Source organism: Rhagoletis pomonella, unplaced genomic scaffold (assembly GCF_013731165.1).
Source record: "Rhagoletis pomonella isolate Grant_MI unplaced genomic scaffold, Rhpom_1.0 Rhpom_scaffold_02303, whole genome shotgun sequence".
Taxonomy (NCBI): domain Eukaryota; kingdom Metazoa; phylum Arthropoda; class Insecta; order Diptera; family Tephritidae; genus Rhagoletis; species Rhagoletis pomonella.
The window spans coordinates 9,265-31,293 of record NW_023460857.1 but is presented as its reverse complement, the minus strand read 5'-3'; the positions used below and the strand labels follow the sequence as shown (position 1 = coordinate 31,293).

The 22,029-nt window shown below is 38.4% G+C and overlaps 1 protein-coding gene across 1 annotated transcript; it reads right to left on the bottom strand.

Moving 5' to 3' along the window:
• Positions 1 to 111: 111 nt before the first annotated feature.
• On the bottom strand, positions 112 to 1,682 carry LOC118753282. The gene is made up of 2 exons (XM_036488155.1): positions 497 to 1,682; positions 112 to 433 (listed from the first exon to the last, which is right to left on the bottom strand). The coding sequence occupies exon 1, from the start codon at positions 1,576 to 1,578 to the stop codon at positions 1,048 to 1,050; it is 531 nt and encodes a 176-aa protein (XP_036344048.1). The 5' UTR covers positions 1,579 to 1,682; the 3' UTR covers positions 112 to 433; positions 497 to 1,047.
• Between the last annotated feature and the right edge of the window lie 20,347 nt (positions 1,683 to 22,029).

The window sequence follows — 22,029 nt, the reverse complement described above, 5'->3', positions numbered from 1 at the left end:
TAGCCAAAGGCCCTTTTCAGGGCCGCCAATTAATTAACAAAGAGATGAAAATTTTATGTTTAGATAAATACATATATACCAATCAACAAGAGGCCCTTTTCAGGGCCGCAATTAAGTTGACAAAGAGATTGAAATTTTATGTTTAGATACATACATATAAGCCAATCAACAAGAGGCCCTTTTCAGGGCCGCAATTAAGTTGACAAAGAGATTAAAATTGTATATCCTATATATATTTATGTTCTGAACGTATATATGTATGCATGTATCTTTTTAATAATTATCATTTAAATTGTATGATTTTTTTACTTAGATTTAATAGCAATTACTTGTTTTTACACATCATTTTGCTTCGTTATAGTTAAACTTAACTAAGTGGATAAATGAAAATGTAATAGTATATATTTTACGCGCAGTTTCAACGTTTTGACCACTGCAAAATAAAGACTATAGTAGTAAAAATTTCAAATCGAATAAATGTTTATTAAAACTATACCTCATTGCACTGGCTTCCAAAAACAGAAGAAAAATAACTATGACGTACTGAGCTCTGGTTTTTGATGCTTGTTGATGGTTGTTGATGTTGGTTGTTGGTTTTGAAGTAAACATTCATTTTTATCCTGGCATCCTACTGGTTCATTTCCCATAATCCAGCTGATTTAATTCGCTCGCTTGGTCCCTTCGCACTCACCTCACTACACTTTAATTTCCGTTTGAAGGAAAAGACTTCAGTTTTCAATTTTAAATTTACAAAGTTCACCTCAGTTTATTCATGAGCTTTTTTTAACAATTAAAGTTTATGTTTTCACTTATAGAATTTACAAAATGGAACATTTAAAGGGAGTTCCCAAATACTAGCTTTCAGGGGGCACGTGCGCGTAGTCTGACGATGTTAGCTGAACTACCTTCTGCTGATGTTTTACGACGATGGGGAGGCGGCCGTGCGCGCTCGGTAATTGCATTTTCGGAGTTGACGTCGATCAACTGCCAAACTGCTGCGGCCAAGGATTGCGCGCACGGCCGTCGTATTGCGCTTTAAGCGGCGGCTTAAACATTCTCCCCGCCCTGCAGGAATGCGCTGCTCAGGGTCTTCTGCAGCTCTTTTAGCGCGCGGATGGTGTTGCCCAGGACACGGTTAGTGGTGAACCCTGGTAGCTGGCCGTTTGCAGGCCTTGGTGGGTGCGCGCGATCGTCCTTTGGGCGGTCTTTTTGCGCGGTGGTTGCGGCCCCTGCCTTCCGTGGTTTTGCGCATTCTTCTGCGCCTTCTGCTGTGCGGTCTTCAGCGCCTTCCTCTTCGGTGGTGCGCGCCGCTTGTTGCTCCTTGGGGCCTTTGTGGCCGGTTTTCGTTGCTTGGGCCCTTGTTCCCTTGGCCCCTTGCGCGCATGGGTGTTGGCTGCCACATGCAGCAGCGTGTGGTGCGCTAGCCCGCAGGTCTTGCAACTGCCTGGTGAGTCGCATTCCCCGGTAGTGTGGGTGAGTGCGAGGCAGTTGACGCAGTAGCCCTGCGCGCGGGCCACTCCCAACCGTTGTGGCGGCTTCATTGCCTTGAAGGCGTGGTACCGGTGGCAGAGCCGGCATTGTAGGCAGTTATCCGACTCTGCCGTTGGAGCCAGGGGCATGCCTTCCGCGATGCCATGATGTCTTCAATCTGGAAGTAGAAGCAAAGGCAGAGAAACGAGAATTACTTGGGTACAATATTTAAGCGGGAAGTTAAGACCCTTAATATACAGAAGGAAAATATGTATAGAATTATTTATTGTGCTTTTGGAAGGAAGCACAGTTTGACAAGTGGCCGCGTGATAACTCCGTTTTGTGTACGGATTTTTACGACACGTATGTGGTTATCAGGGCCGTGGCGAACGTTTTCGATTCGTCCCACTCGCCACTCGGTGGGGGGGGAGCGAATCTTCTTTGATCACGACGAGGTCGCCTGGCTGAGGATCGCGTTGTGGGGTTTTCCACTTGTATCTCTTCTGAAGATCTTTGAGGTAATCTTCTTTCCAGCGGCGGTTAAATTGGTGGTGAAGTGCTTTGACTTTCTCCCACCGGTTTAGTAGGGGGAGGTCTTCCGCATCAGGCTCGGGAATGGCCAATAGCGGTGCACCTCGAATGAAGTGACCCGGAGTAAGTGCTGTCATATCAGCTGGGTCTTGGGAAAGTGCGGACAGAGGCCTCGAATTGAGGACTGCTTCAATTCGCACCAGAAGCGTCGTGAATTCTTCAAAGGTAAACTTGTGGGTTACAGCGGTTTTCTTTAGATGGATTTTAAAGCTTTTCACTGCAGATTACCACAAGCCGCCCATGTGGGGGGCGCTGGGTGGTATATATTGCCGGTTGTAAGATCCGAGCATAGCTCGAGATGCATTGCCTTTGTGGAAAAACAGACAAAAACTGCAACGTATCCCTTGATAAGGGTTGTAGATTTTAGCACCGATGCTTTAATTTGGAATGGCCCAGCAAAATCTACTCCCGTTGTGGAAAATGGGAGTGAGAAACTGCAGCGCTCAGGGGGTAGAGCGGCCATTATTTGGGTGCGTGTTTGTTGCTTGTAACGCGTGCACACTTTGCAATGAAAAATGTATTTTTTAATTAGAGCTTTAAGCTTTGGTACGTAGTACTCTTGCCTTACCATTTGGAGCATTAATCGTGTTTCTGCGTGAAGAAGCAGCGAGTGTAAAAACTCCAAATATAGCTGGCAGAACCTCGATTCGGAAGGGAGAATTATTGGGTGCCTTTCATTATAGCTCAATGTGGGATGTGCTAATCGGTCATTAACCCGTAGAAGTCCGTCTTTGTCCAATGAAGGATTGAGAACAAGAAGAGGACTTTTTGGCTTTTTATCTTGCAAAGCGCTTTTTTCGCTCGGAAAATGGCGTGATTGCGCTGCGTTGATAAGCATATTGAAATTCGTTATGCGTCAGATGTGGATTCGTGATTGTAGCTAACCTCTTTGATTTGTTGCGTGCATTGCTCACGAAGCGGAACATGTACGCAGTGTTGTGCGTCTACAAATAATTAGTAAGTAAGGTCAGTAATGTAAACACACATGTGACTGCAATATTATATAATAAGAATGCAAGCAAAAAGAGTTATGACTCATATATATGTCCCAAATTGGGCAAAGCGTTAGCGGCCACTTGCTTTGTAGAAACGATCAAATTGCAGCTTGCACATGTGGGTCACTTTTGTGAAGACATTTGTAATGTTGTATTTTCTAAGCGTTAGCGGCCACTTGCTTTGTCGAAACGATCATATTGCAGCTTGCACATGTGGGTCATTTTTGTGAAGACATTTGTAATGTTGTATTTTCTCAAGACGATGAACTCTGTAGAGCAACTGTGAAACGATTGGTTTCACAATTGATATTTCTCAATATATGAGAAGTCAATATAAATTGAATTAGAGTAAAAGAAAAGCAATGAGACTTTACTACAAGAACATTTAAAAAATGCAAAACTACAAAAAAAATTAAATTATGATTGGTCACAATATGAAAATGTTGGAAAAGTAACCGAAAAGTGGGAGTGTCTTAGATTTAAGGAGAAATGTAAAATTTATTATAAAAGCAGTGTTTGTGCACTGAAATAAACAGACTTGTTTTGAATCAAGAATCGGCAGCATTGCCTCGTTTTTCTAACTTGTCTCATCAATAAAAATAGGCCTTGAGGCCATCATCCTTTTAGCGTGGCTCGCTTAAAAGCCAAAAGTTAAAAATACTAAAATAGGGAAATGAATCAAAAACCAAACTTAACATGGCGATCCTGCCAGGAGGGCACAAAATGACATCTGCAGTTATAGCATTTCTGTTATTGGAAGAATGCTGTTTTGCGTTGCATTTTTATGATTTCCCCTAGTTATGAATAAATATATGAGTAATTAATATTTGTTTTTATAAAATAAACCTCCATTTACTCACATTTTTACAAAATGTCAAACTGCAAGGAATAAAAACTAAAAAACAGACAAATTTAAATAAAAATTAAACTTAATAAAAATTATATTCATGTCGGAGCAATATTCAAAAGAAGATCTGGACAACCGGTTTGAACAGCTGAACCACCCAAGATCCCTCGAAGAAGAAAATATAGATGATGAATATGTCCCTGAAGCACTGACGACAACACCAATATCGAAATACGTCCCAACTCCGTTCACGGCTGGACCTAAGCCACTAACAATAGAAGCCTACAGAAAAAGACAGATTAAAAATGATAGCACAGAGCATAGTGCACCAAAACGAAAAACCAGAGGAGGTAAGGCGGTGAAACTACGAAGGAAGATTGGTGAGCTTCACAGGGTAATTCCATTAGCCACTGGAGAGAACAAACGAAAACTAATTGCGGAACTGATAGAATTAAAGAAAAATAAACATAACAACTGAGGCATGGTTTGGGCAATTGTACTTCCAAAAGCCAATGAACAGCAGCAGAAAATCACCATGAACAACAATAACAACAATATCAACAATAGCAGCAGCAGCAACAACCTTTTAATAAATAATATAATAGCATTTATTTCGATTGTTTTTATATTAATTGTAATCATATATTTTATAAATAAGCATTGTAAGACTTATGTTAAAAAACAAATAATTAAAAATATGAGTTTAAATAAGTGTTTAAAAAAATAATAAATAAATAAAATTTAAAAATAATAACAATTAAATTTTACTTAAATGAAGATGAAAAAGTGTGTTACAATATGCCTTTATCAAGGATGTTTTGGTGAAATGTTAAATAAAATAAATATTTAACAAGTAAGAAAGTCTAAGTTCGGGCGGAGCCGAACATTAAATACCCGGCGCAAGTATTAAATATAGGTTTTCCACCTTTCCGAAAGCTACCGCTACATGATAAGCCGGGGTGCGAAATATTGCAGTTTCAAGCATTTCTGAAATTTACCGTTATATAAAAAGCGGCCGTAATTTTAGTCCGATTTCAATAATTTTCAACGTTTTGCTTTTAAGTGGCAAGCACAATAACCACACCGAGTTTGGTACAAATTGGTAGAACGGTTACCGATATACATATATGTGATCACAAGTGGGCGGTGCTACGCCCATTTTCCAAAATTTTGTCATAAACGTATTTCTTGGTAAAGAATTGTTGCAATCATCAATTTTGAATAAATTTGCCTCAATATTTACTGATTTATCGAAGATTTTGTATTTCTCGAAATTACCGTTATATGGGATGTGGGCGTGGTTATTGTCCGATTTTAGAAATTTTCGGCAAGTTGGTATGCTGTACCAGGACCAACAACTGTGCCAAGTTTGGAAGAAATTGGTGTAGCGGTTACCAAGATATACACATGTAACCATAAGTGGGCGTGGCTACGCTCATTTGCCAAAATTTTGTAATATTCTTATTTGTCGTCTAAAACTCATTGCAAATATCAATTTTTAGTGAATTATCTTCAGTAGTTACTAAAATATCGCAGTTTTCGTTTTTCTGAAAATTACCGTTATATGGGAGGTAGGCGTGGTTATTGTCCGATTTTTAAAATTTTCAGCCATTTAGTATGCTGCACTAAGGCCAACAACTGTGCCAAGTTTGGAAGAAATTGGTGCAGCGGTTACCAAGGCATACACATGTAACAATAAGTGGGCGTGGCTACGCCCATTTTCCAAAAATTTTTAATATTCATGTTTTCCGTCTGAAACTCATTGTAAGTGTCAATTTTGAGTGGATTATCTTCAGTAGTTACTAAAATATCGCAGTTTTCGTATTTCTTAAAATTACCGTTATATGGGAGGTAGGCGTGGTTATTATCCGATTTCGCCCATTTTCAATACCATCCGTCCCACGCCCAAAAGAAGTTCACGTACCAAGTTTCGTTAAGATATCTCAATTTTTACTCGAGTTATCGTGTGCACAGACGGACGGACGGACGGACGGACGGACGGACGGACGGACGGACGGACAGACAGTCACCGCTTAATCGATTTCTCTGTTCATTCTGATCATTTATGTATACATTTGTCTATATCTATCTCGATTCGTTTTGCCTGTTACAAACAACCGTTATGTGAACAAAGTTATAATACCCTTGTGCACAAGTGCGCTCGGGTATAAAAAGAAGAGGAGTATGAATTTGATTTGCTTTTAGGAAGAATAAAATTACTTTTAAAACACAAAGTTGACGAAGTTAAAACAAAAATGTCAAAATTTGATTTAGTAACTGCTTCCAAGCTAATTCCGGAATTTCAAGGGGATTATCTTGAAGTAAACAATTACCTTGGTTTAATTGAATTCTATCACGACACCTTAGAGAATGAGCAGCAGAAACAATTATTAATTAAATTCGTTTTAGCTACAAAACTATCAGAAAAAGTAAAAAATAAAATTCTGACACAAGCCAAGCCTACTACATTTGAAGACTTTAAAAAACGACTCAAACAAACATATAAATCATATAAAACAATCTCAAATATTCACATTGAATTATCACAAACAAATCAAAGAGGTTTGAATGTGAATACTTTTGGGTCTAAAATAGAGAACTTGTTAGCATCATTAAATGAATTGCAGATAAGTGAACAAGGTGAAACAAATAGAGAAATAATAGTTAAACTTAATGACCAAATTGGTTTGACAACTTTCAAGAATGGTTTAGAAGAGCCATTTAAATCAGTAGTTTTGGCGGCAAGACCAACAAAACTATCTGACGCGATTAAAATAGCTTTAGAAGTAGAAACAAAACCTAATCAGAATAATTTTGTACATATAGCCACAAGAAATAGAAGAAATTTTACGAGCAATTACAGGTCCTATAATAATAATAGAAATTTTAATAATAGAGAACAGAGAAATAATGAACATGGCACTAGAAACTCAAATAATAATTACAGTAGGAATTTCAGCCATAATAGAAACAACACTAGTAATAGAGGGTTTAATAATAACAGAGGAGGAAGTAACAATTATGGTAGAAATAATAGAAATAATAACCAAGGAAACAGAGGTTATAATAATAACAATAGAGATGGCAACCGGGGAAACGGGGGTACCCCCGGTGGCGAAAAACCGGGGAGTACTCAACAAAGAAAGTAATTAGTGTAAGTAAAAATGAAGAACTTTCAAATTATATTAGAGTTAAAATAGGTAATAACGTTATATCATTATTAATTTATACAGGTGCAGATATATCATTATTAAAAGAAAATTTAGCTAATAGTTATAGCGTAATATGTGGGAAAGAAATAAGAAAAGGGATATTTGTTGCAAATACCATTATTCCGTCAGAAGGAATAAAGCATATAAAATTTTTGAATACAACTGAAAAGGAAGTAAATATATCAAAACTAATACTAGGTATAGATAAACTTAAAAATTATGACATACTACATTTCAAAAATACTTTAACCGATGAAAGCAGGTTCCAAAAAATTCAAAAAGAAATTCAAATAGATAAGCTAGATAAGGAAGCAAAAGCTTTAATATTAGAAATCTGTAAAGATCATCAAAACATTTTTCATTTAGATGGAGAAATTTTGACAAAAAATAATTTTTATGAGCAAAAAATTGGAACAACGGACAAAACACCAGTTTACATTAAAAAACTATCGAATACCACACTCCAGTTTACAAGAAATAGAAAAACAAGTTGACAAACTATTAGACGAAGACATAGTTGAACCTTCCGTTAGCCCATACAATTCACCCTTGTTAATAGTACCAAAGAAGAGCGCGGGGGAAGAGAAAAAATGGAGACTAGTAGTTGATTATAGATCTTTGAATAAAAAAGTTGTAGATGACAAATTTCCATTAACCAGGTTAGAAGATGTACTTGATAAATTAGGTAAAGCGAAGTATTTTTCGACTTTAGATATGACAAGTTCATTTCATCAAATTCCACTACATCCAAAATCGAGACCATTAACAGCCTTCTCAACAGATTCAGGTCATTTCCAATTTAAACGTTTGCCTTTCGGTTTGAAAATCTCAACAAATAGTTTTCAAAGAATGCTTTCAATTGCACTTAGTGGTTTACAAGCATCAGCATTTTTATACGTTGATGATATAATAGTTTTTGGAGCTAGTTTAAAAGAACACAATAGGAATCTTGTAGAAGTTTTTAAAAGGTTACGTAAATATAATTTAAAATTGAATCCAGGAAAATGTAATTTCTTGAGACCTGAGGTAGTTTACCTTGGACATTTAATCACACATAAAGGTGTGACTACTGACCCTAGCAAATATTCAGTAATAAAAGATTACCCAACACCAACAGATTCTGACGAAGTACGCAGATTTGTAGCTTTTTGTAACTACTACAGACGTTTTATTCAGAACTTTGCTGATATAGCAAAACCATTAAATCAATTATTAAAGAAAAATGTGATTTTTAGCTGGTCACAAAATTGTCAGAGTTCATTTGAACTTTTGAAAGAAAAACTTATGTCGCCACCAGTACTAAGTTACCCAGATTTTTCAAAACCTTTTGTTTTGACAACAGACGCTTTAAATTATGCACTGGGAGCTGTACTTTCTCAAGGAGAAATCGGTAATGATAAACCCATAGCATTTGCTAGTAAATCATTAAATAAATATGAAATAAACAAAGCGATAATAGAAAAAGAGTTGCTAGCCATTCATTGGGGAATAAATCATTTCAGACCATATTTGTATGGTAAAAGATTTATAGTGTATACAGATCATAGACCATTAGTTAGTTTATTCACCCATAAGAACCCATCATCTAAATTAACTAGGATAAGAATAGATTTAATGGATTATGATTTTGACATTATATTTAAGCAAGGTAAAATGAATACCAACGCCGATGAGTTGTCAAGAATATTCAATATCTGATATTAGAGGAGTAAAAAAATTAAAATTTGAGAATAAAGATAAAACTAAAACTGGCCAAAAAATTGAGTTTAATGAATTTAAAAATGAGTTACATGTTAGATACAATCATAAGACATTATCAGAGTTAAAATTGATTTTGAAAAAATTGTTATCTCACGCAAAGCATGAACACATTAGTAAGCTAGCGCTAGCGAATGATGATGAAATATTTAAAAAGATATCTATTCATAGATTTAAAGAAATTTTTAATGAAATACAAGAAAATGAAATCGAAGATTGTCTAGACATATTATTATATTCTCCTCCGAAAAGAATAGAAAATGAACAAGAAATGAAAGAATTAATAGAAGGATACCATGACTCAAAAACAGCAGGCCATTGCGGCATAAGACGATGCATAGGAAAACTCAAACAAAAATATGTGTGGAAAGGCATGAATAAAATGGTTAAAGACCATATTAACAAATGTAAAATCTGTAACGAAGTAAAAATTATTAAATATACAAAAGAAAAGTTGACAATAACAGAGACACCAAATACATCATTTGATGTAACAGTAGATACAGTTGGTCCTCTTAGACCATCCAATACATGCAGATATATACTAACAATTCAATGCGAACTTCCAAAATTTGTAGAAGCGTTTCCTTTGATAACAAAAGACGCAGTGAGTGTAGCAAAAACGATAGTAGAAAAGTTCATTTTAAAATATGGTTGTTTTAGGAAATTAAAAACAGACAAAGGTACTGAATTTACGAACGAATTATTGACAAATATCTGTAAACTAATCAACATAGACAAAGTAACATCAACACCATACCATCATGAAACTTTAGGTACAGTTGAAAGGAACCATAGAGTTTTAAATGACTTCTTAATGACAATGGACGGGAAGGATAACTGGGATGAACTATTACCATACTACACATACTCGTACAACACCACTCCACATAGCACGACTCACTATACACCATTTGAATTAGTATATGGTAAATTATGCTCTTTACCTTGTGAAATTATTGAAAGCAAAGAATCATTCTACAATTTAGACAATTATATAAATGAATTCAAAATTAAACTAAGATATGCACACAATCAAGCACAAGAAAATTTGTTAAAAAATAAACAACATAACTCCAATACACAAAAATATATTAACAAACCAAAATTTAAAACAGGAGACTACGTATATTTAAAAGTAGGAAATAAGAAACAATTAGATAAACCTTTTAAAGGTCCTTTTAAAATTATATCACAAAACGGATCTAACAGTACTATAATTATGGACAATGTAGAAAAAGAAGTACACAATAATAATTTAATAAAAGTTAGAAATATGTAAACGTATATAAGAATATGCAAAACTATAATATAAAAATAATTTTGTCAATTATGATTAAAAATTAATTTTTTTTTATAGGGTAAGGGTGTTGTGCGTCTACAAATAATTAGTAAGTAAGGTCAGTAATGTAAACACACATGTGACTGCAATATTATATAATAAGAATGCAAGCAAAAAAGAGTTATGACTCATATATATGTCACAAATTGGGCAAAGCGTTAGCGGCCACTTGCTTTGTAGAAACGATCAAATTGCAGCTTGCACATGTGGGTCACTTTTGTGAAGACATTTGTAATGTTGTATTTTCTAAGCGTTAGCGGCCACTTGCTTTGTCGAAACGATCATATTGCAGCTTGCACATGTGGGTCATTTTTGTGAAGACATTTGTAATGTTGTATTTTCTCAAGACGATGAACTCTGTAGAGCAACTGTGAAACGATTGGTTTCACAATTGATATTTCTCAATATATGAGAAGTCAATATAAATTGAATTAGAGTAAAAGAAAAGCAATGAGACTTTACTACAAGAACATTCAAAAAATGCAAAACTACAAAAAAAATTAAATTATGATTGGTTACAATATGAAAATCTTGGAAAAGTAACTGAAAAGTGGGAGTGTCTTAGATTTAAGGAGAAATGTAAAATTTATTGTAAAAGCAGTGTTTGTGCACTGAAATAAACAGACTTGTTTTGAATCAAGAATCGACAGCATTGCCTCGTTTTCTAACTTGTCTCATCAATAAAAATAGGCCTTGAGGCCATCATCCTTTTAGCGTGGCTCGCTTAAAAGCCAAAAGTTAAAAATACTAAAATAGGAAAATGAATCAAAAACCAAACTTAACAGCAGTCACGCGAAGTGCTCGAGAGGAGGAAGAAAAGCGATAAAGAAAATCGACCTCTTCTTCAAGCGCGTGATATACCTCCACCTTGCGCTTTTCTGGTGGTGATGCACTGCACGCCTTTGACCTTGGCCATGCATCCATGTGGCAAGAGAGCCATTTTGGTCCGTGCCACCAGATTGGGGAATTCGCCAAATCCTGCGGTTTGCACCCGCGGGTGCCGTGGTCGGCTGGATTATCTTGGCTGGCAACATGGCGCCATGTACCGGTTGGAAGATATTCTCGGATTTGGGAGGTACGATTGGATACATACGTCTTCCATGTACATGGTGGCTTTTCAAGCCAAGCTAGCACAATCTCTGAATCTGACCATAAGAATGTGTTGCACGATTCCAATTTGAGCTGTTTTCGAACAGTTGCGACCAGTTTTGCGAGTAAGACTGCACCACACAGCTCCAGGCGTGGCAAGCTTAATGATGCGACTTTGCTTTTGGCAACTAAGAGAGTGGAATATCTTTGGTTGCTAGCATCTACGCGGATGTAAATCGCAGCGCAATATGCTTTTTCTGAGGCATCGCAAAACCCGTGGATTTGGGTGTCTTGCCCCGGAGTGAATTAACCCATCGAGGGATTTCGATGTGGCATATGGCTGGCAAATTTTCTGCGAACTGTTGCAATTTTGCCAAAGCTATGGGTTTGGCACATTCGTCCCAATCAACGCCATCCAGCCAAAGTTCTTGAAGCAGAATCTTGGCTTGAATCATCACTGGCGACAGCCATCCTGCCGGGTCAAAAAGTTTTGCGACATAAGAGGAAATTTATCGCTTTGTGACGGCATTCGATGTCGATGCAGGCAGAATGGTGTATGAAAATTTATCTGTGAGTGCGTTCCATTGTATGCCAAGAGTTTTGGTTGTGGAAGCCCTCTCAAATTTCAAAAATTTGGAGTCGAGAAGATCCTCCTTTGGAAATGTTTCTAAAATGGCCGGATGATTGGCCGTTAGTTTCTTGAGTATGTAACCAGCTGACTTAAGCGCTTTGATCACTTGAAGAAGTGATTCAGTGGCGTTGTCAATATCATGACTTCCGGATAGGATGTCATCCACATACGTTTCGGTTTTAAGTATTGTGGAAGCCAAGGGAAATGTCGGTATCATATCATCTGCTAATTGATGCAGAGTACGGATAGCGAGATATGGTGCACAATTAACGCCGAACGTTATGGTTTTAAGATTAATGCAAAATGAGCAGCATGAGATCTGGCTGGAGTGTGGGACCAGTGTGCAACACGTCATTCAGGGATTTTCCTGAACCAGATGTTTTTGAGGCCTTGAATACCACGCGAACTTTGGTGGTTACCTTATCTGGTTTGACGACAAGCAAGACGACGGCAAGTAGAACGAGAAGTATTTGCCATTAGCTATTATCTCGCATGGCTTCGTGTGCTCCATATGACCGAGGTCGAGATATTCTTGCAACATATTGTTGTACATTGTGCCTAAGTCTCATTTTTTCTGGAGCGATCGCTCCATGCTAAAAAACTGCTGAAGTGCAGCAGACCGAAAGTGGCCCAGAGACAGCTTTTTTGGAAATTCTTCCTTGAATGGAAGTCGCACAATGTATCGACCGTTTGGGGCACGAGTCGTTGTTGTTGCATATATATGCTCACATGCCTGATCTTCAGGTGAAATTTGTGGAGGTTGTGGAATCTCCTCCTCTTCCCAAAACTTTCGAAGCTGAGAGCTGAGAGTTGTATTCGAGCACTCTTCTACTTGTGTCGAGAATGACACCACATTTTCGGTTATTGGACCACTGAGAATCCAGCCAAATATTGTTCTTTGCGCAAGTATAGTGTCGCAAATCTTTTGTATACCTTCCAGCAGGATCTGTGGAAGCAGGGATGAAAAAGTAGGTACAATTGTACCTTTTTCCGACGTTTGATGAATTAAAGGTACATTAGGTACAGCCACTAGATTTTAGGTACAATCATCTTTTGATCAGATGCATTTTTAGTTTTTTTTTCTTTTTCCTTTACCGTGCTAATATATTTAGTTGTAGGCACGGGAGAAGCTTCGCTTTCATCTTGAAGAATAAACAATTCTAAAGAAAAGTGGTCAAAAGGAAGAATTTAAAAAAGTCATATTATGTATTATCTTAAACATCTTACATTGCATTTAGAGCAGCTACTACGAAAAATTAACACTTTACTTAGCTATCCTCAAATTCGTAATTTTTTTCTATTAATTTTAACGCTTATTTTCACTAAGTCAAATTCAATGGCACTTGCGGTCAAATAAGTGAAAACAAATTGTCAAATGAGACTAAAAAATGGTCTTTTGATTGATTTAGATCATAATAGGCCTTCAGGCGTGTACATGCGCTGTTAAAGTGGCTATTTGTAAGTTTTTGGCCCATAATATAAGTTGTGTCAAAATATGTCAAAAAATGTTGTTGTCAAAATATGACATAATGAAAACCAGCCTTTATTCGCCCATACAGTTAGGGATGCAACATCGCTCTTAAAAACATCGATGTTTGAAAACATTGATGTTCCCGCAACAAACATCGATGTCAAAAACATCGGTTATAAAAACGATACATCGATGTTTTACCGATGTTTTAATATCTCATCTACTACACGAAATAAAATGTAGCCTGAAATATTTTTTAAACTCGAAAGAACTAGATTCACATATCCGCTACAAATCATAACTTTATATAAAACTTTGAAAAATTCAACACGTTTTTATCTTAATTTTGAACTTTTTTTCTGAATTTTTAGAAAAAGCCGTTAAAAAATCGCCTTGATTTTTAATCTTTTATATGAAAAAAAACGCAAAAGCCGCCAATCATTAAAAATCAAAGCGATTTTTAGCCGCTTAAAACTTGCACCTGTTTTATTATTATGATGTATCTTAAATATGTAAATCTTATTTATTTAAATATGAATAAACATTCTGAAATGAGTTCAGAAAACAAGCTTTGATAATCTAGCCCCCAAAAGCCTGCTTCTATCCTGAGTGATGGTTACACCAGCTTCCGAAAACAAGCGCTCGCTTGCCACTGGTCGTTCGGCACAATACGAACGGAGTGAGTGAACGATGTCTATGTTTTTACTTTCCTAGTCGATGTATCGACGATGTATCGTCCAGCAAAACATCGATATTAACATAGATTTTTTTGGACGAAACATCGATGTTTTGAAAACATCGATGCATCGTTTGCATCCCTACATACAGTCCAGTGTCTGGGATGTCTTCAAATTTCATATTTTCTTTAGATGGGAACTATAGCTATTTGACCCATATTCGCTTTTTAATTTCTGGAAATATATTTAAAATGCTTTCGAAGTTACTTACGGCAATTCGATTACTTTCTAGCAGACTTTTCCTGTTGTTTTATAAAAAGCTGGATAAAGAAGTATACTTCGTAAAGTGTGTTTTTTGTCTTTTTCGCCAATATTTTTCAGTAGTCAAAATTAAACAAAAACAACGCTTCTTCGATTCCCATTAGACTATAGTCTATAGATATAGGCTCAGTTAAAAAAAAACCTAATCATGTTTAAAGTACATCCATCTTTGTATTCATGTTTTAAATAAAATTTATAAAAAAACTACAAATGAATGATGTAAATTTTTGTTGGTACAATCTGTCTCATTTAGGTAAATTTATTTTATGATATTAGGTACAATCTGAAATTTCCATTTTTCATCCCTGTGTGGAAGTATATCGCTGCCGATTACCAAATCAGTGTGAGCTGGTATGTGACAGCTTGGGTCAGCAAGTTCAAGGATCTTGAATCGTTGCCAGTTTTCACGGCTAATGGTGAATGTAGGCATGTGCCTCGTGAGCTGAGGTAACACGATAGCCTGTGTGTTTATCCGTTGCATGGTTTTGGGTGCAACCAATGTGAATGGACAAAGCTTTGAGGAGCTTTGTACTACATTTCCACCCATGCCCGAAATTGTAGTTTGTAGTTAGAAATGGTAGTTTCGACCTTTTCTGAACTTTCGAGGAAATGAAAGTTCTTTGTGAGCCTTGATCAATCAGGGCCCTAAGTTGAAACAATTCACCCTCGTGTTCAACTGCGACCATGGCAGTTGGAAGGAGAATTTTGCTATCATTGTCGGTATGCAATGATTGTATTTGTGCTTGTTTGGAACAGCACGGTTGCTCGCTGGAATCGGAGCTTGACTGCGCTTGTCGAGCGGGAGGTGTCGACTGGGCAGTAGTGTGTTGTGCGGCGGTTTCATTCGCTCGCAAACTGGAGTGTCGAGATTGTGGTTTGGGATTCATGTGCAGCAGGGAGTGATGCCGTTGTTGGCAATGTGTACATGACCACTTGCTCGGACACTCATTAGTGCTATGGGTATTACCAAGGCAGTTTTTGCACAGCTTGGTTTGGGTTGCGAATTGTACTCGGTTTGGTACCGAAATTCGCTTAAATTGTGGGAAGACTCTAATGGTGTGAGGGGACTTGCAGTAAGAGCAAGTTGTTTCCCTCTTAGGTTCTGCCACAAAGGTTTGTGTCCTGTTAAAGGACCTGTTTTGCGCAGCATTTTGATGAGCGACTGGCTTTTGTTTATTTTGGCTTGGATGAAGCCGGTTAAGTCTTTCGACTACCTCGTATCTTGAAGTAAGAAAATCGTCCATTTGTGACCATGAGAGTAAATCTCTTCGAGAAGAGAGAGATTGTTCCCAAAGTGACAGTGTGGTTTCGGGCAATTTGGATGAACATATGTACACCAATATGGGATCCCAACTGTCTGTCTGGACGCCTTGGGAATTAAGAACTGACAGACAGTTGTTGATTGATGTTTGCAGCCTTTGAAGTTGCTCGCTATTCTCGGATTGAATAGTCGGCAAAGTCATCAAAATTTTAATTTGGTTGTCAACCAGGATAAGTTTGTTTTCGTATCGTGACCGTAAAGCTTCCCAGGCCAGCTCGAAGTTGTCATCGCTGAGCGGGTATTGCTTGACGATGGGACCGGCTTTTCCTTGGGTTTTGTATCGGAGGTGATACAATTTTTGAGCACGGGAGAGCTTCGGGTGGTTTATGTACACCGCTGTGAACATGTCACGAAAAGCGGGCCATTCTTCGTAACCGCCGTAAAATGTCTCCGTATCACAAGGTGGGACTTGAAGAAAAATGTTTGCCTCTTCCGAGGTGTGTTCCACGCGGTTTGGTGGACTCGGTGCGGCGATTTCTCTAATCAACGACAGTTGATCGGCAATTTTAGCTTTGGTCACCTCATACAATTCAAGGCAAGTGAAGTACTTGCCTTCTACCGAAGTCTTAAAGTTTTCGGGGAGGCTGTCATCTGGCTTTTCAAATACCAAATCGTAGGCGGACTGAAGCCGTGCCCAACAATCATCTAGTGAATTGTCTTTTATCATGAGATAGGATTCAGTGTGGTCTTGAATTGGTGCATCACTGAATTTTGCACAGTATCTCATGATACTGTCACTTTCCGCTATAAACTTTTGAGCGGATTGGTCAAAAGTTTTAGATTTCGGGCGCGTTGAGGGTTCCCTCATATCGCCGGTGGCTTCTTGTGAAGCACCTTTTGACTTTGTCTCCATTTCAGAAACTTTTGGTGGACTGTGTCCAAGTGGCATTTTGAATGTCGTGGAAGGTCAGACGTATATAAATTAATAGAAGATTTAATTAAAAATCGCTGATATCGTTCGCAAAAAATAAGATAATTTGTGTCAAACGGAAAAATTGCGCTTTGTGCCACAGAAAATCAAGAAAAAATTATAAGCTCTTGTGGCGGTGTTTGTGTTTTTGTTTCTTGCAAATTACGTGAAGTTGTATTTGCTTTAATCTTTGGTTCAGCACTTTTTAACGTGGAAAACGGAGCGTCCCAATTAAATCCGCGGAATATGGATTTGAAAAAAATGTTTTGTAAGAGAAACAAAATCACAAACACCTTTCACTGTTATATACGTGGTGAAATATACGTATGTATAAATATTTAATGTAAATAATATATAAACACTGAAGAAGTATTGGTTATATATCGCTATCTAGACAAGTGCAATAAGGGAGTTTTCCCTACTGGGTTGCATGTATCTAACAATCTTAAACTCACTTCTTATCGCGTTATAATATGCGTTGGATAATATTTTTTGCTAGCACGTATGTACAAATGTGCAGAATATGTAGAATGTAAAAATGTACGTACGTATGTATGTACAAATATTTACGTATGAAGCCGAGTATATGGCTAAGCAATGCTTGGTCACAGCAGTGGTGAGTTATAGCTGAATTACAATGCCGGCGAACGGCGAACTCGCCACAGCGAAATTCGCGCTGTCAAAATTAGAACACCCGCAAGCATATGAAATTGAACACAGCCAAAGCGAAATGCGAAGTTCGCTTGGCGGCGTTTCATGGCGATAGATTTATTTCTATCGCCCTGCTGGCCGATGACAGCTGTGCGTGCCAAAGGTGGCCGTATTTCTTTTTTGCTTTCAAAGTTTTAAAAGAAACCCACCTAAACACGATTTTTTTTTTTTTGAAAAATATAGTTGTGGATTCGTTAAATATGGGTTGAAACAAATTATTTATAATAATCTTTCTTTGTTTTACATTTATATTTGTTATCATTTCCTCATTTCTAAACATGGTTTAGTTTTTTCTAAATATGGTCACCCAAATTATAAAGGCGACCAAATGGGATCAGCTGTTTACGCTACCGCTCTAATTCTGTTTAAGTAGGCGAAATAGCTGGGCGGACGGTGAACGACATCATCGCCCAATTCGGCGAAGTTTGCCGTTCGCCGGTATTGTATTTCAAGCATTATGGGATTCGCGTGTTAACGAAAACTCACCACCGCATGGCGGTGACTTTGCCGTTGCTTCTCTCTCTCTATCAACAGTAAATTTTATATGCTGCTACGTACGTCAACCTACGTTTACGCTACGTCGTTGACTAACTGCGCTTTAAGGGAGCGCGTACGTCGCCTTTTGGTAGATGAGCGCAATCATTGTTGCCACACATGGGCTTTTCCTACCAAAACTGGTATGTTTTTTTCCAGTTGGTAGGTTGGTAGGCTTGATTGGATTTTGGTAGGTTTCGGGACAATAAGTAAAAGCTATTTTGTGGAAATTAGAAAATATGTATCTCTAAACATTTTAGCAACCCTTTTTACCCGAATATTTCACCGGTGCGTTCGTACAACGGCGGCCGCAAACATGTAAATATGCCTGCATCAAAAACTAAACTTAAAAAAAATGGACTTGGCACCTTTTCACCTTTAGGTAGCGATATTATTTATGTCGTACTTGGACCAAGATTCCAGAAAAGTCGGCCAATGCGCTCGTACGCAACCATTTTCCAGGCGGAGGTCTTCGCAATCGATTGATTCGCTGGTGTCATCGTAGAAGGCAAATGAGGCCAGAATACGTATTATGCCGGATATTCAGGCAGCGTTAAAGACCTTAGAGTCTTTTAAAACGACATCAAGGCTTGTGAACTCTTGAACCACTTGGGAGCCCACAATAACGTAACGCTGTGGAGGGTTCAGGAACATGAAGGGTTTGAAGGCAACGAACTTGCTGCTGTCTCGCTAAGCGTGGAGCCCAAATGCGTTTACATGGTTCCGAGCCTTTCTGCGGTACATGATACACTGCACTCAAAGTTCTGCCCACTGCGGAAATCAAAGGGAATAAGACAATAATGGAGATGCATAACTCTTTCCAAGAGGAAGTCCGAAAGACACCTTGAACTTAGAACTCTTACTGGCAACCTGACAGCACACTGCACGTTAACGTATCGTTTGAATTAAATGGGTCTTTCTGTAGAGGCTGTAGGTTTTGTGGGCTGGTGGAGGAAAGCCCAGAATATATTCTATGTGCCTGTCCACGAAGCATGAATCGTAGATTGATACACCTTGGAGAACGATTGTCTTCTCCATCTAAAATTTGGATCATGACATCATCCAAAGCGCTGATAACAATTAGGAATTAGCACTTTATTTATATTATCTTAGGTCGCGGATATCTCCTACGTAATAATAATGATATCGTCACGAGACACGAATAATTACGCTCGGGTGTTTTGACGACGAAAAAAGGACGCGTGAAAAAATTGCGAAAAAAGACGCGTAAACATGAATTCAACATCATTCTTTGGGGAATACGTATACTGTTACACTCGCAAACATAGTTGACCGCGAACATAAGTCTATGTGTCTTTCTTTGCCGTCAAAGAGGTTAACGCGTTTTTCTTTGCCGTCACTTATGTTAAGAGTCTTTCTTCGCCGACATTTTTTTTACGCGTCTTTTTCCGCAGTCAACTTTTGAGCTCGTGTCTTTATTCATTTGTAATGACGACATATGTAAGAGCAAAGAGACATACATTTGGATAAGTCTGTACAGTAAAATGAATCGTTATACGTAGTTAATTCGTTTTTATTTTACTAGCTGTGTTTTAGTTTTGCTAAATGTTATGTTGGCTATGTTTTAAATAAATTTGACATTGAAAACAAATATTAAAACTCAAAAAAAATTTTGGTGGGTTTTGGTTGGTTATGGTAGGAAATTTTGGTAGGAAAAAAAATTTGTCTGTGGCAACGCTGAGCGCAATCCTATCGCTTGCGCAGAACGCCACATGACCGAGGGGACTGTAGGAGGGGTCGTCGCAGAGTGTAGATGCATCGTCACACTTTGTAGACGTTGTCGTTGCTATTTGCAACGATGTACTCCCCTCGTACAGGTCCCAAGGCCGCCGTGGAAGATCGCACCAGTGTTTCCACTATTGGTCTTTTCCGACCAAATTTGATCGCTTCTTTTTCATTTGGTAGGCAAAGTAAGATTTTGGTCGGATAGTTGAATTAAGTTTTCAAATTCTTAATTATAAAAATATATATATTTCAAACATCATTTTGCATATAAATATATGCCAATTGTACCTTTTAAACATTTGCCAATCCTGCCTTTAAAAATAAGAAACCTAATTGGTTTGGCCACTGATGGAGCCAATACCCTGGCTGGAGACTTGGGCGGGTTGAAAACATTATTGAGTGCAAAAACCGATTTATTTTATATAAAGTGCACATTCCACTCACTTCACCTTTTCTCAAGCTACGCTTGTAGAAAATTCCCGAAAAGCATTGAGACACTGTGCCGCAACATATATAGTTTATTTTCCCACAGTCCAAAGGGGACACATGAACTTTATTTTATTTCCTGCTTTTACGAAGTAAACAGTATGCGATCTGCTGACCTGGCCGAAGGAATTTGTTGCAAAACCAAATGATATTTTTTATTTCTATCGTATATTTTTCCCATAATTAACAATCGTAACAAAGAGTTCCAAGCTGAAAGCTCTCGTTTGCCATACTAATATGCAACTATCAAAGCACATTATCTCTTAATTTTGAGTAACCTTATTAAAAGAGATGCGATCAGTAACAATATTAATATTGATTTTAAAAATGAAAATATTCATATTAAAATATCTGACATTTTTGTTGGAACGAAAGCTGAGATGTTTATGAAAAGTAATGTCAATTGTTCTGAAATTCTTGAAGTTAAAACCAATATATTAGAGTTTTACATAGAGTTTTGATTTGATTTCAAGCGTGAAAATATTAAACTTTCACAAATAATAGCACCAGGTAAGGTAGTTTCTAACGAAGATTTACCAATTTTACTTCTTTTGTTAAAGTTTACCCATCTCACAGATTGCGATCCTGATATAATAACCACGCAGTGGAGGATGGTTCCGTGCGCAGAAGTGGAAAACTTTTGACTGCCATTCACCTGGGAGTGGCCAGAAGCGATTCTTGTGCGTACGGTTCAAATCGCAGATCACAACGTCCGGATATTTATATCCACGTATCCTCTGGGTAGCAACCAAACACCCGTTTGGGAGCGAGCTAAAGTGAGAAGGCGTAAAACTTCGCGTGCGCTGGGTTTGGGTCCCGCCACGTTAAAACCCCGCCCAATGAAAAATTCCAGCAAGCCTCGGATGAGACCCCCTTTTTCTGATGACGACCACGGCAAACGTATAAAGGACTATGATTTAAGGGTATGCACCTGGAATATCCGGACCCTTAATGGGGAAGGTGCCTCTGCCCGGCTGGTTGATGTCCTCGGGAAGACAAAGGCTGACATCACCGCCATCCAAGAAATGCGATGGACGGGGCAAGGTAAAGTAAGCGTGAAGCCTTGCGACGTCTACTACAGTTGCCACGTAAAGGAGCGCAAATTCGGTGTTGGATTCGTGGTAGGAGAGAGACTCCGTCGCCGAGTACTGGCGTTCACCCCGGTGGACGAACGTCTAGCCACAATCCGCATCAAAGCTAGATTCTTCAACATCTCGCTCATCTGCGCCCATGCCCCGACGGAAGAGAAGGATGAGGCGTCCAAGGATCTCTTCTATGAGCGCTTGGAACGTACATATGAGCGCTGCCCCCGACACGATGTCAAAATTGTGCTTGGCGATTTTAATGCCAAGGTGGGCAAGGAAGGGGTCTTTGGCGCCACTGTCGGAAAATTCAGCCTCCACGACGAAACGTCCGATAACGGACTGAGGCTGATCGACTTCGCCGGGGCCCGAAATATGGTAATATGTAGTACTAGGTTCCAGCATAAGAACATCCACCAAGCTACATGGCTGTCTCCAGATCGAAAAACGAGAAACCAAATCGATCATGTTGTGATAGACGGAAGGCATGCTTCAAGCGTTTTGGACGTACGTACACTCCGAGGGCCAAACATCGACTCGGATCACTATCTTGTTGTAGCCAAGATACGCACCCGCCTCTGTGCAGCAAAAAATGTGCGCCCAACAATGCAAGGAAAGCTTAACGTCGAAAAGCTGCAATCACAACAGACGGCCAATTTATTCGCCACTCGACTCACACACCTGCTCTCTGAGAGCACTCTTCAACAATCCGACGTACGCGAGCAGTGGAACCACATTTCCCGATCATTAAGTACCGCCGCCGAAGAAGTAGTTGGATTTCAGCGAGCCCGAAAGAACAACTGGTACGATGAGGAATGTCAAGAAGCCGCAGAGA

What these genes read in the sequence shown, in the direction of transcription:
- LOC118753282 (XM_036488155.1), bottom strand. Translation starts at nt 1,578, where the DNA reads ATGCCGGCTCTGCCACCGGTACCACGCCTTCAAGGCAATGAAGCCGCC.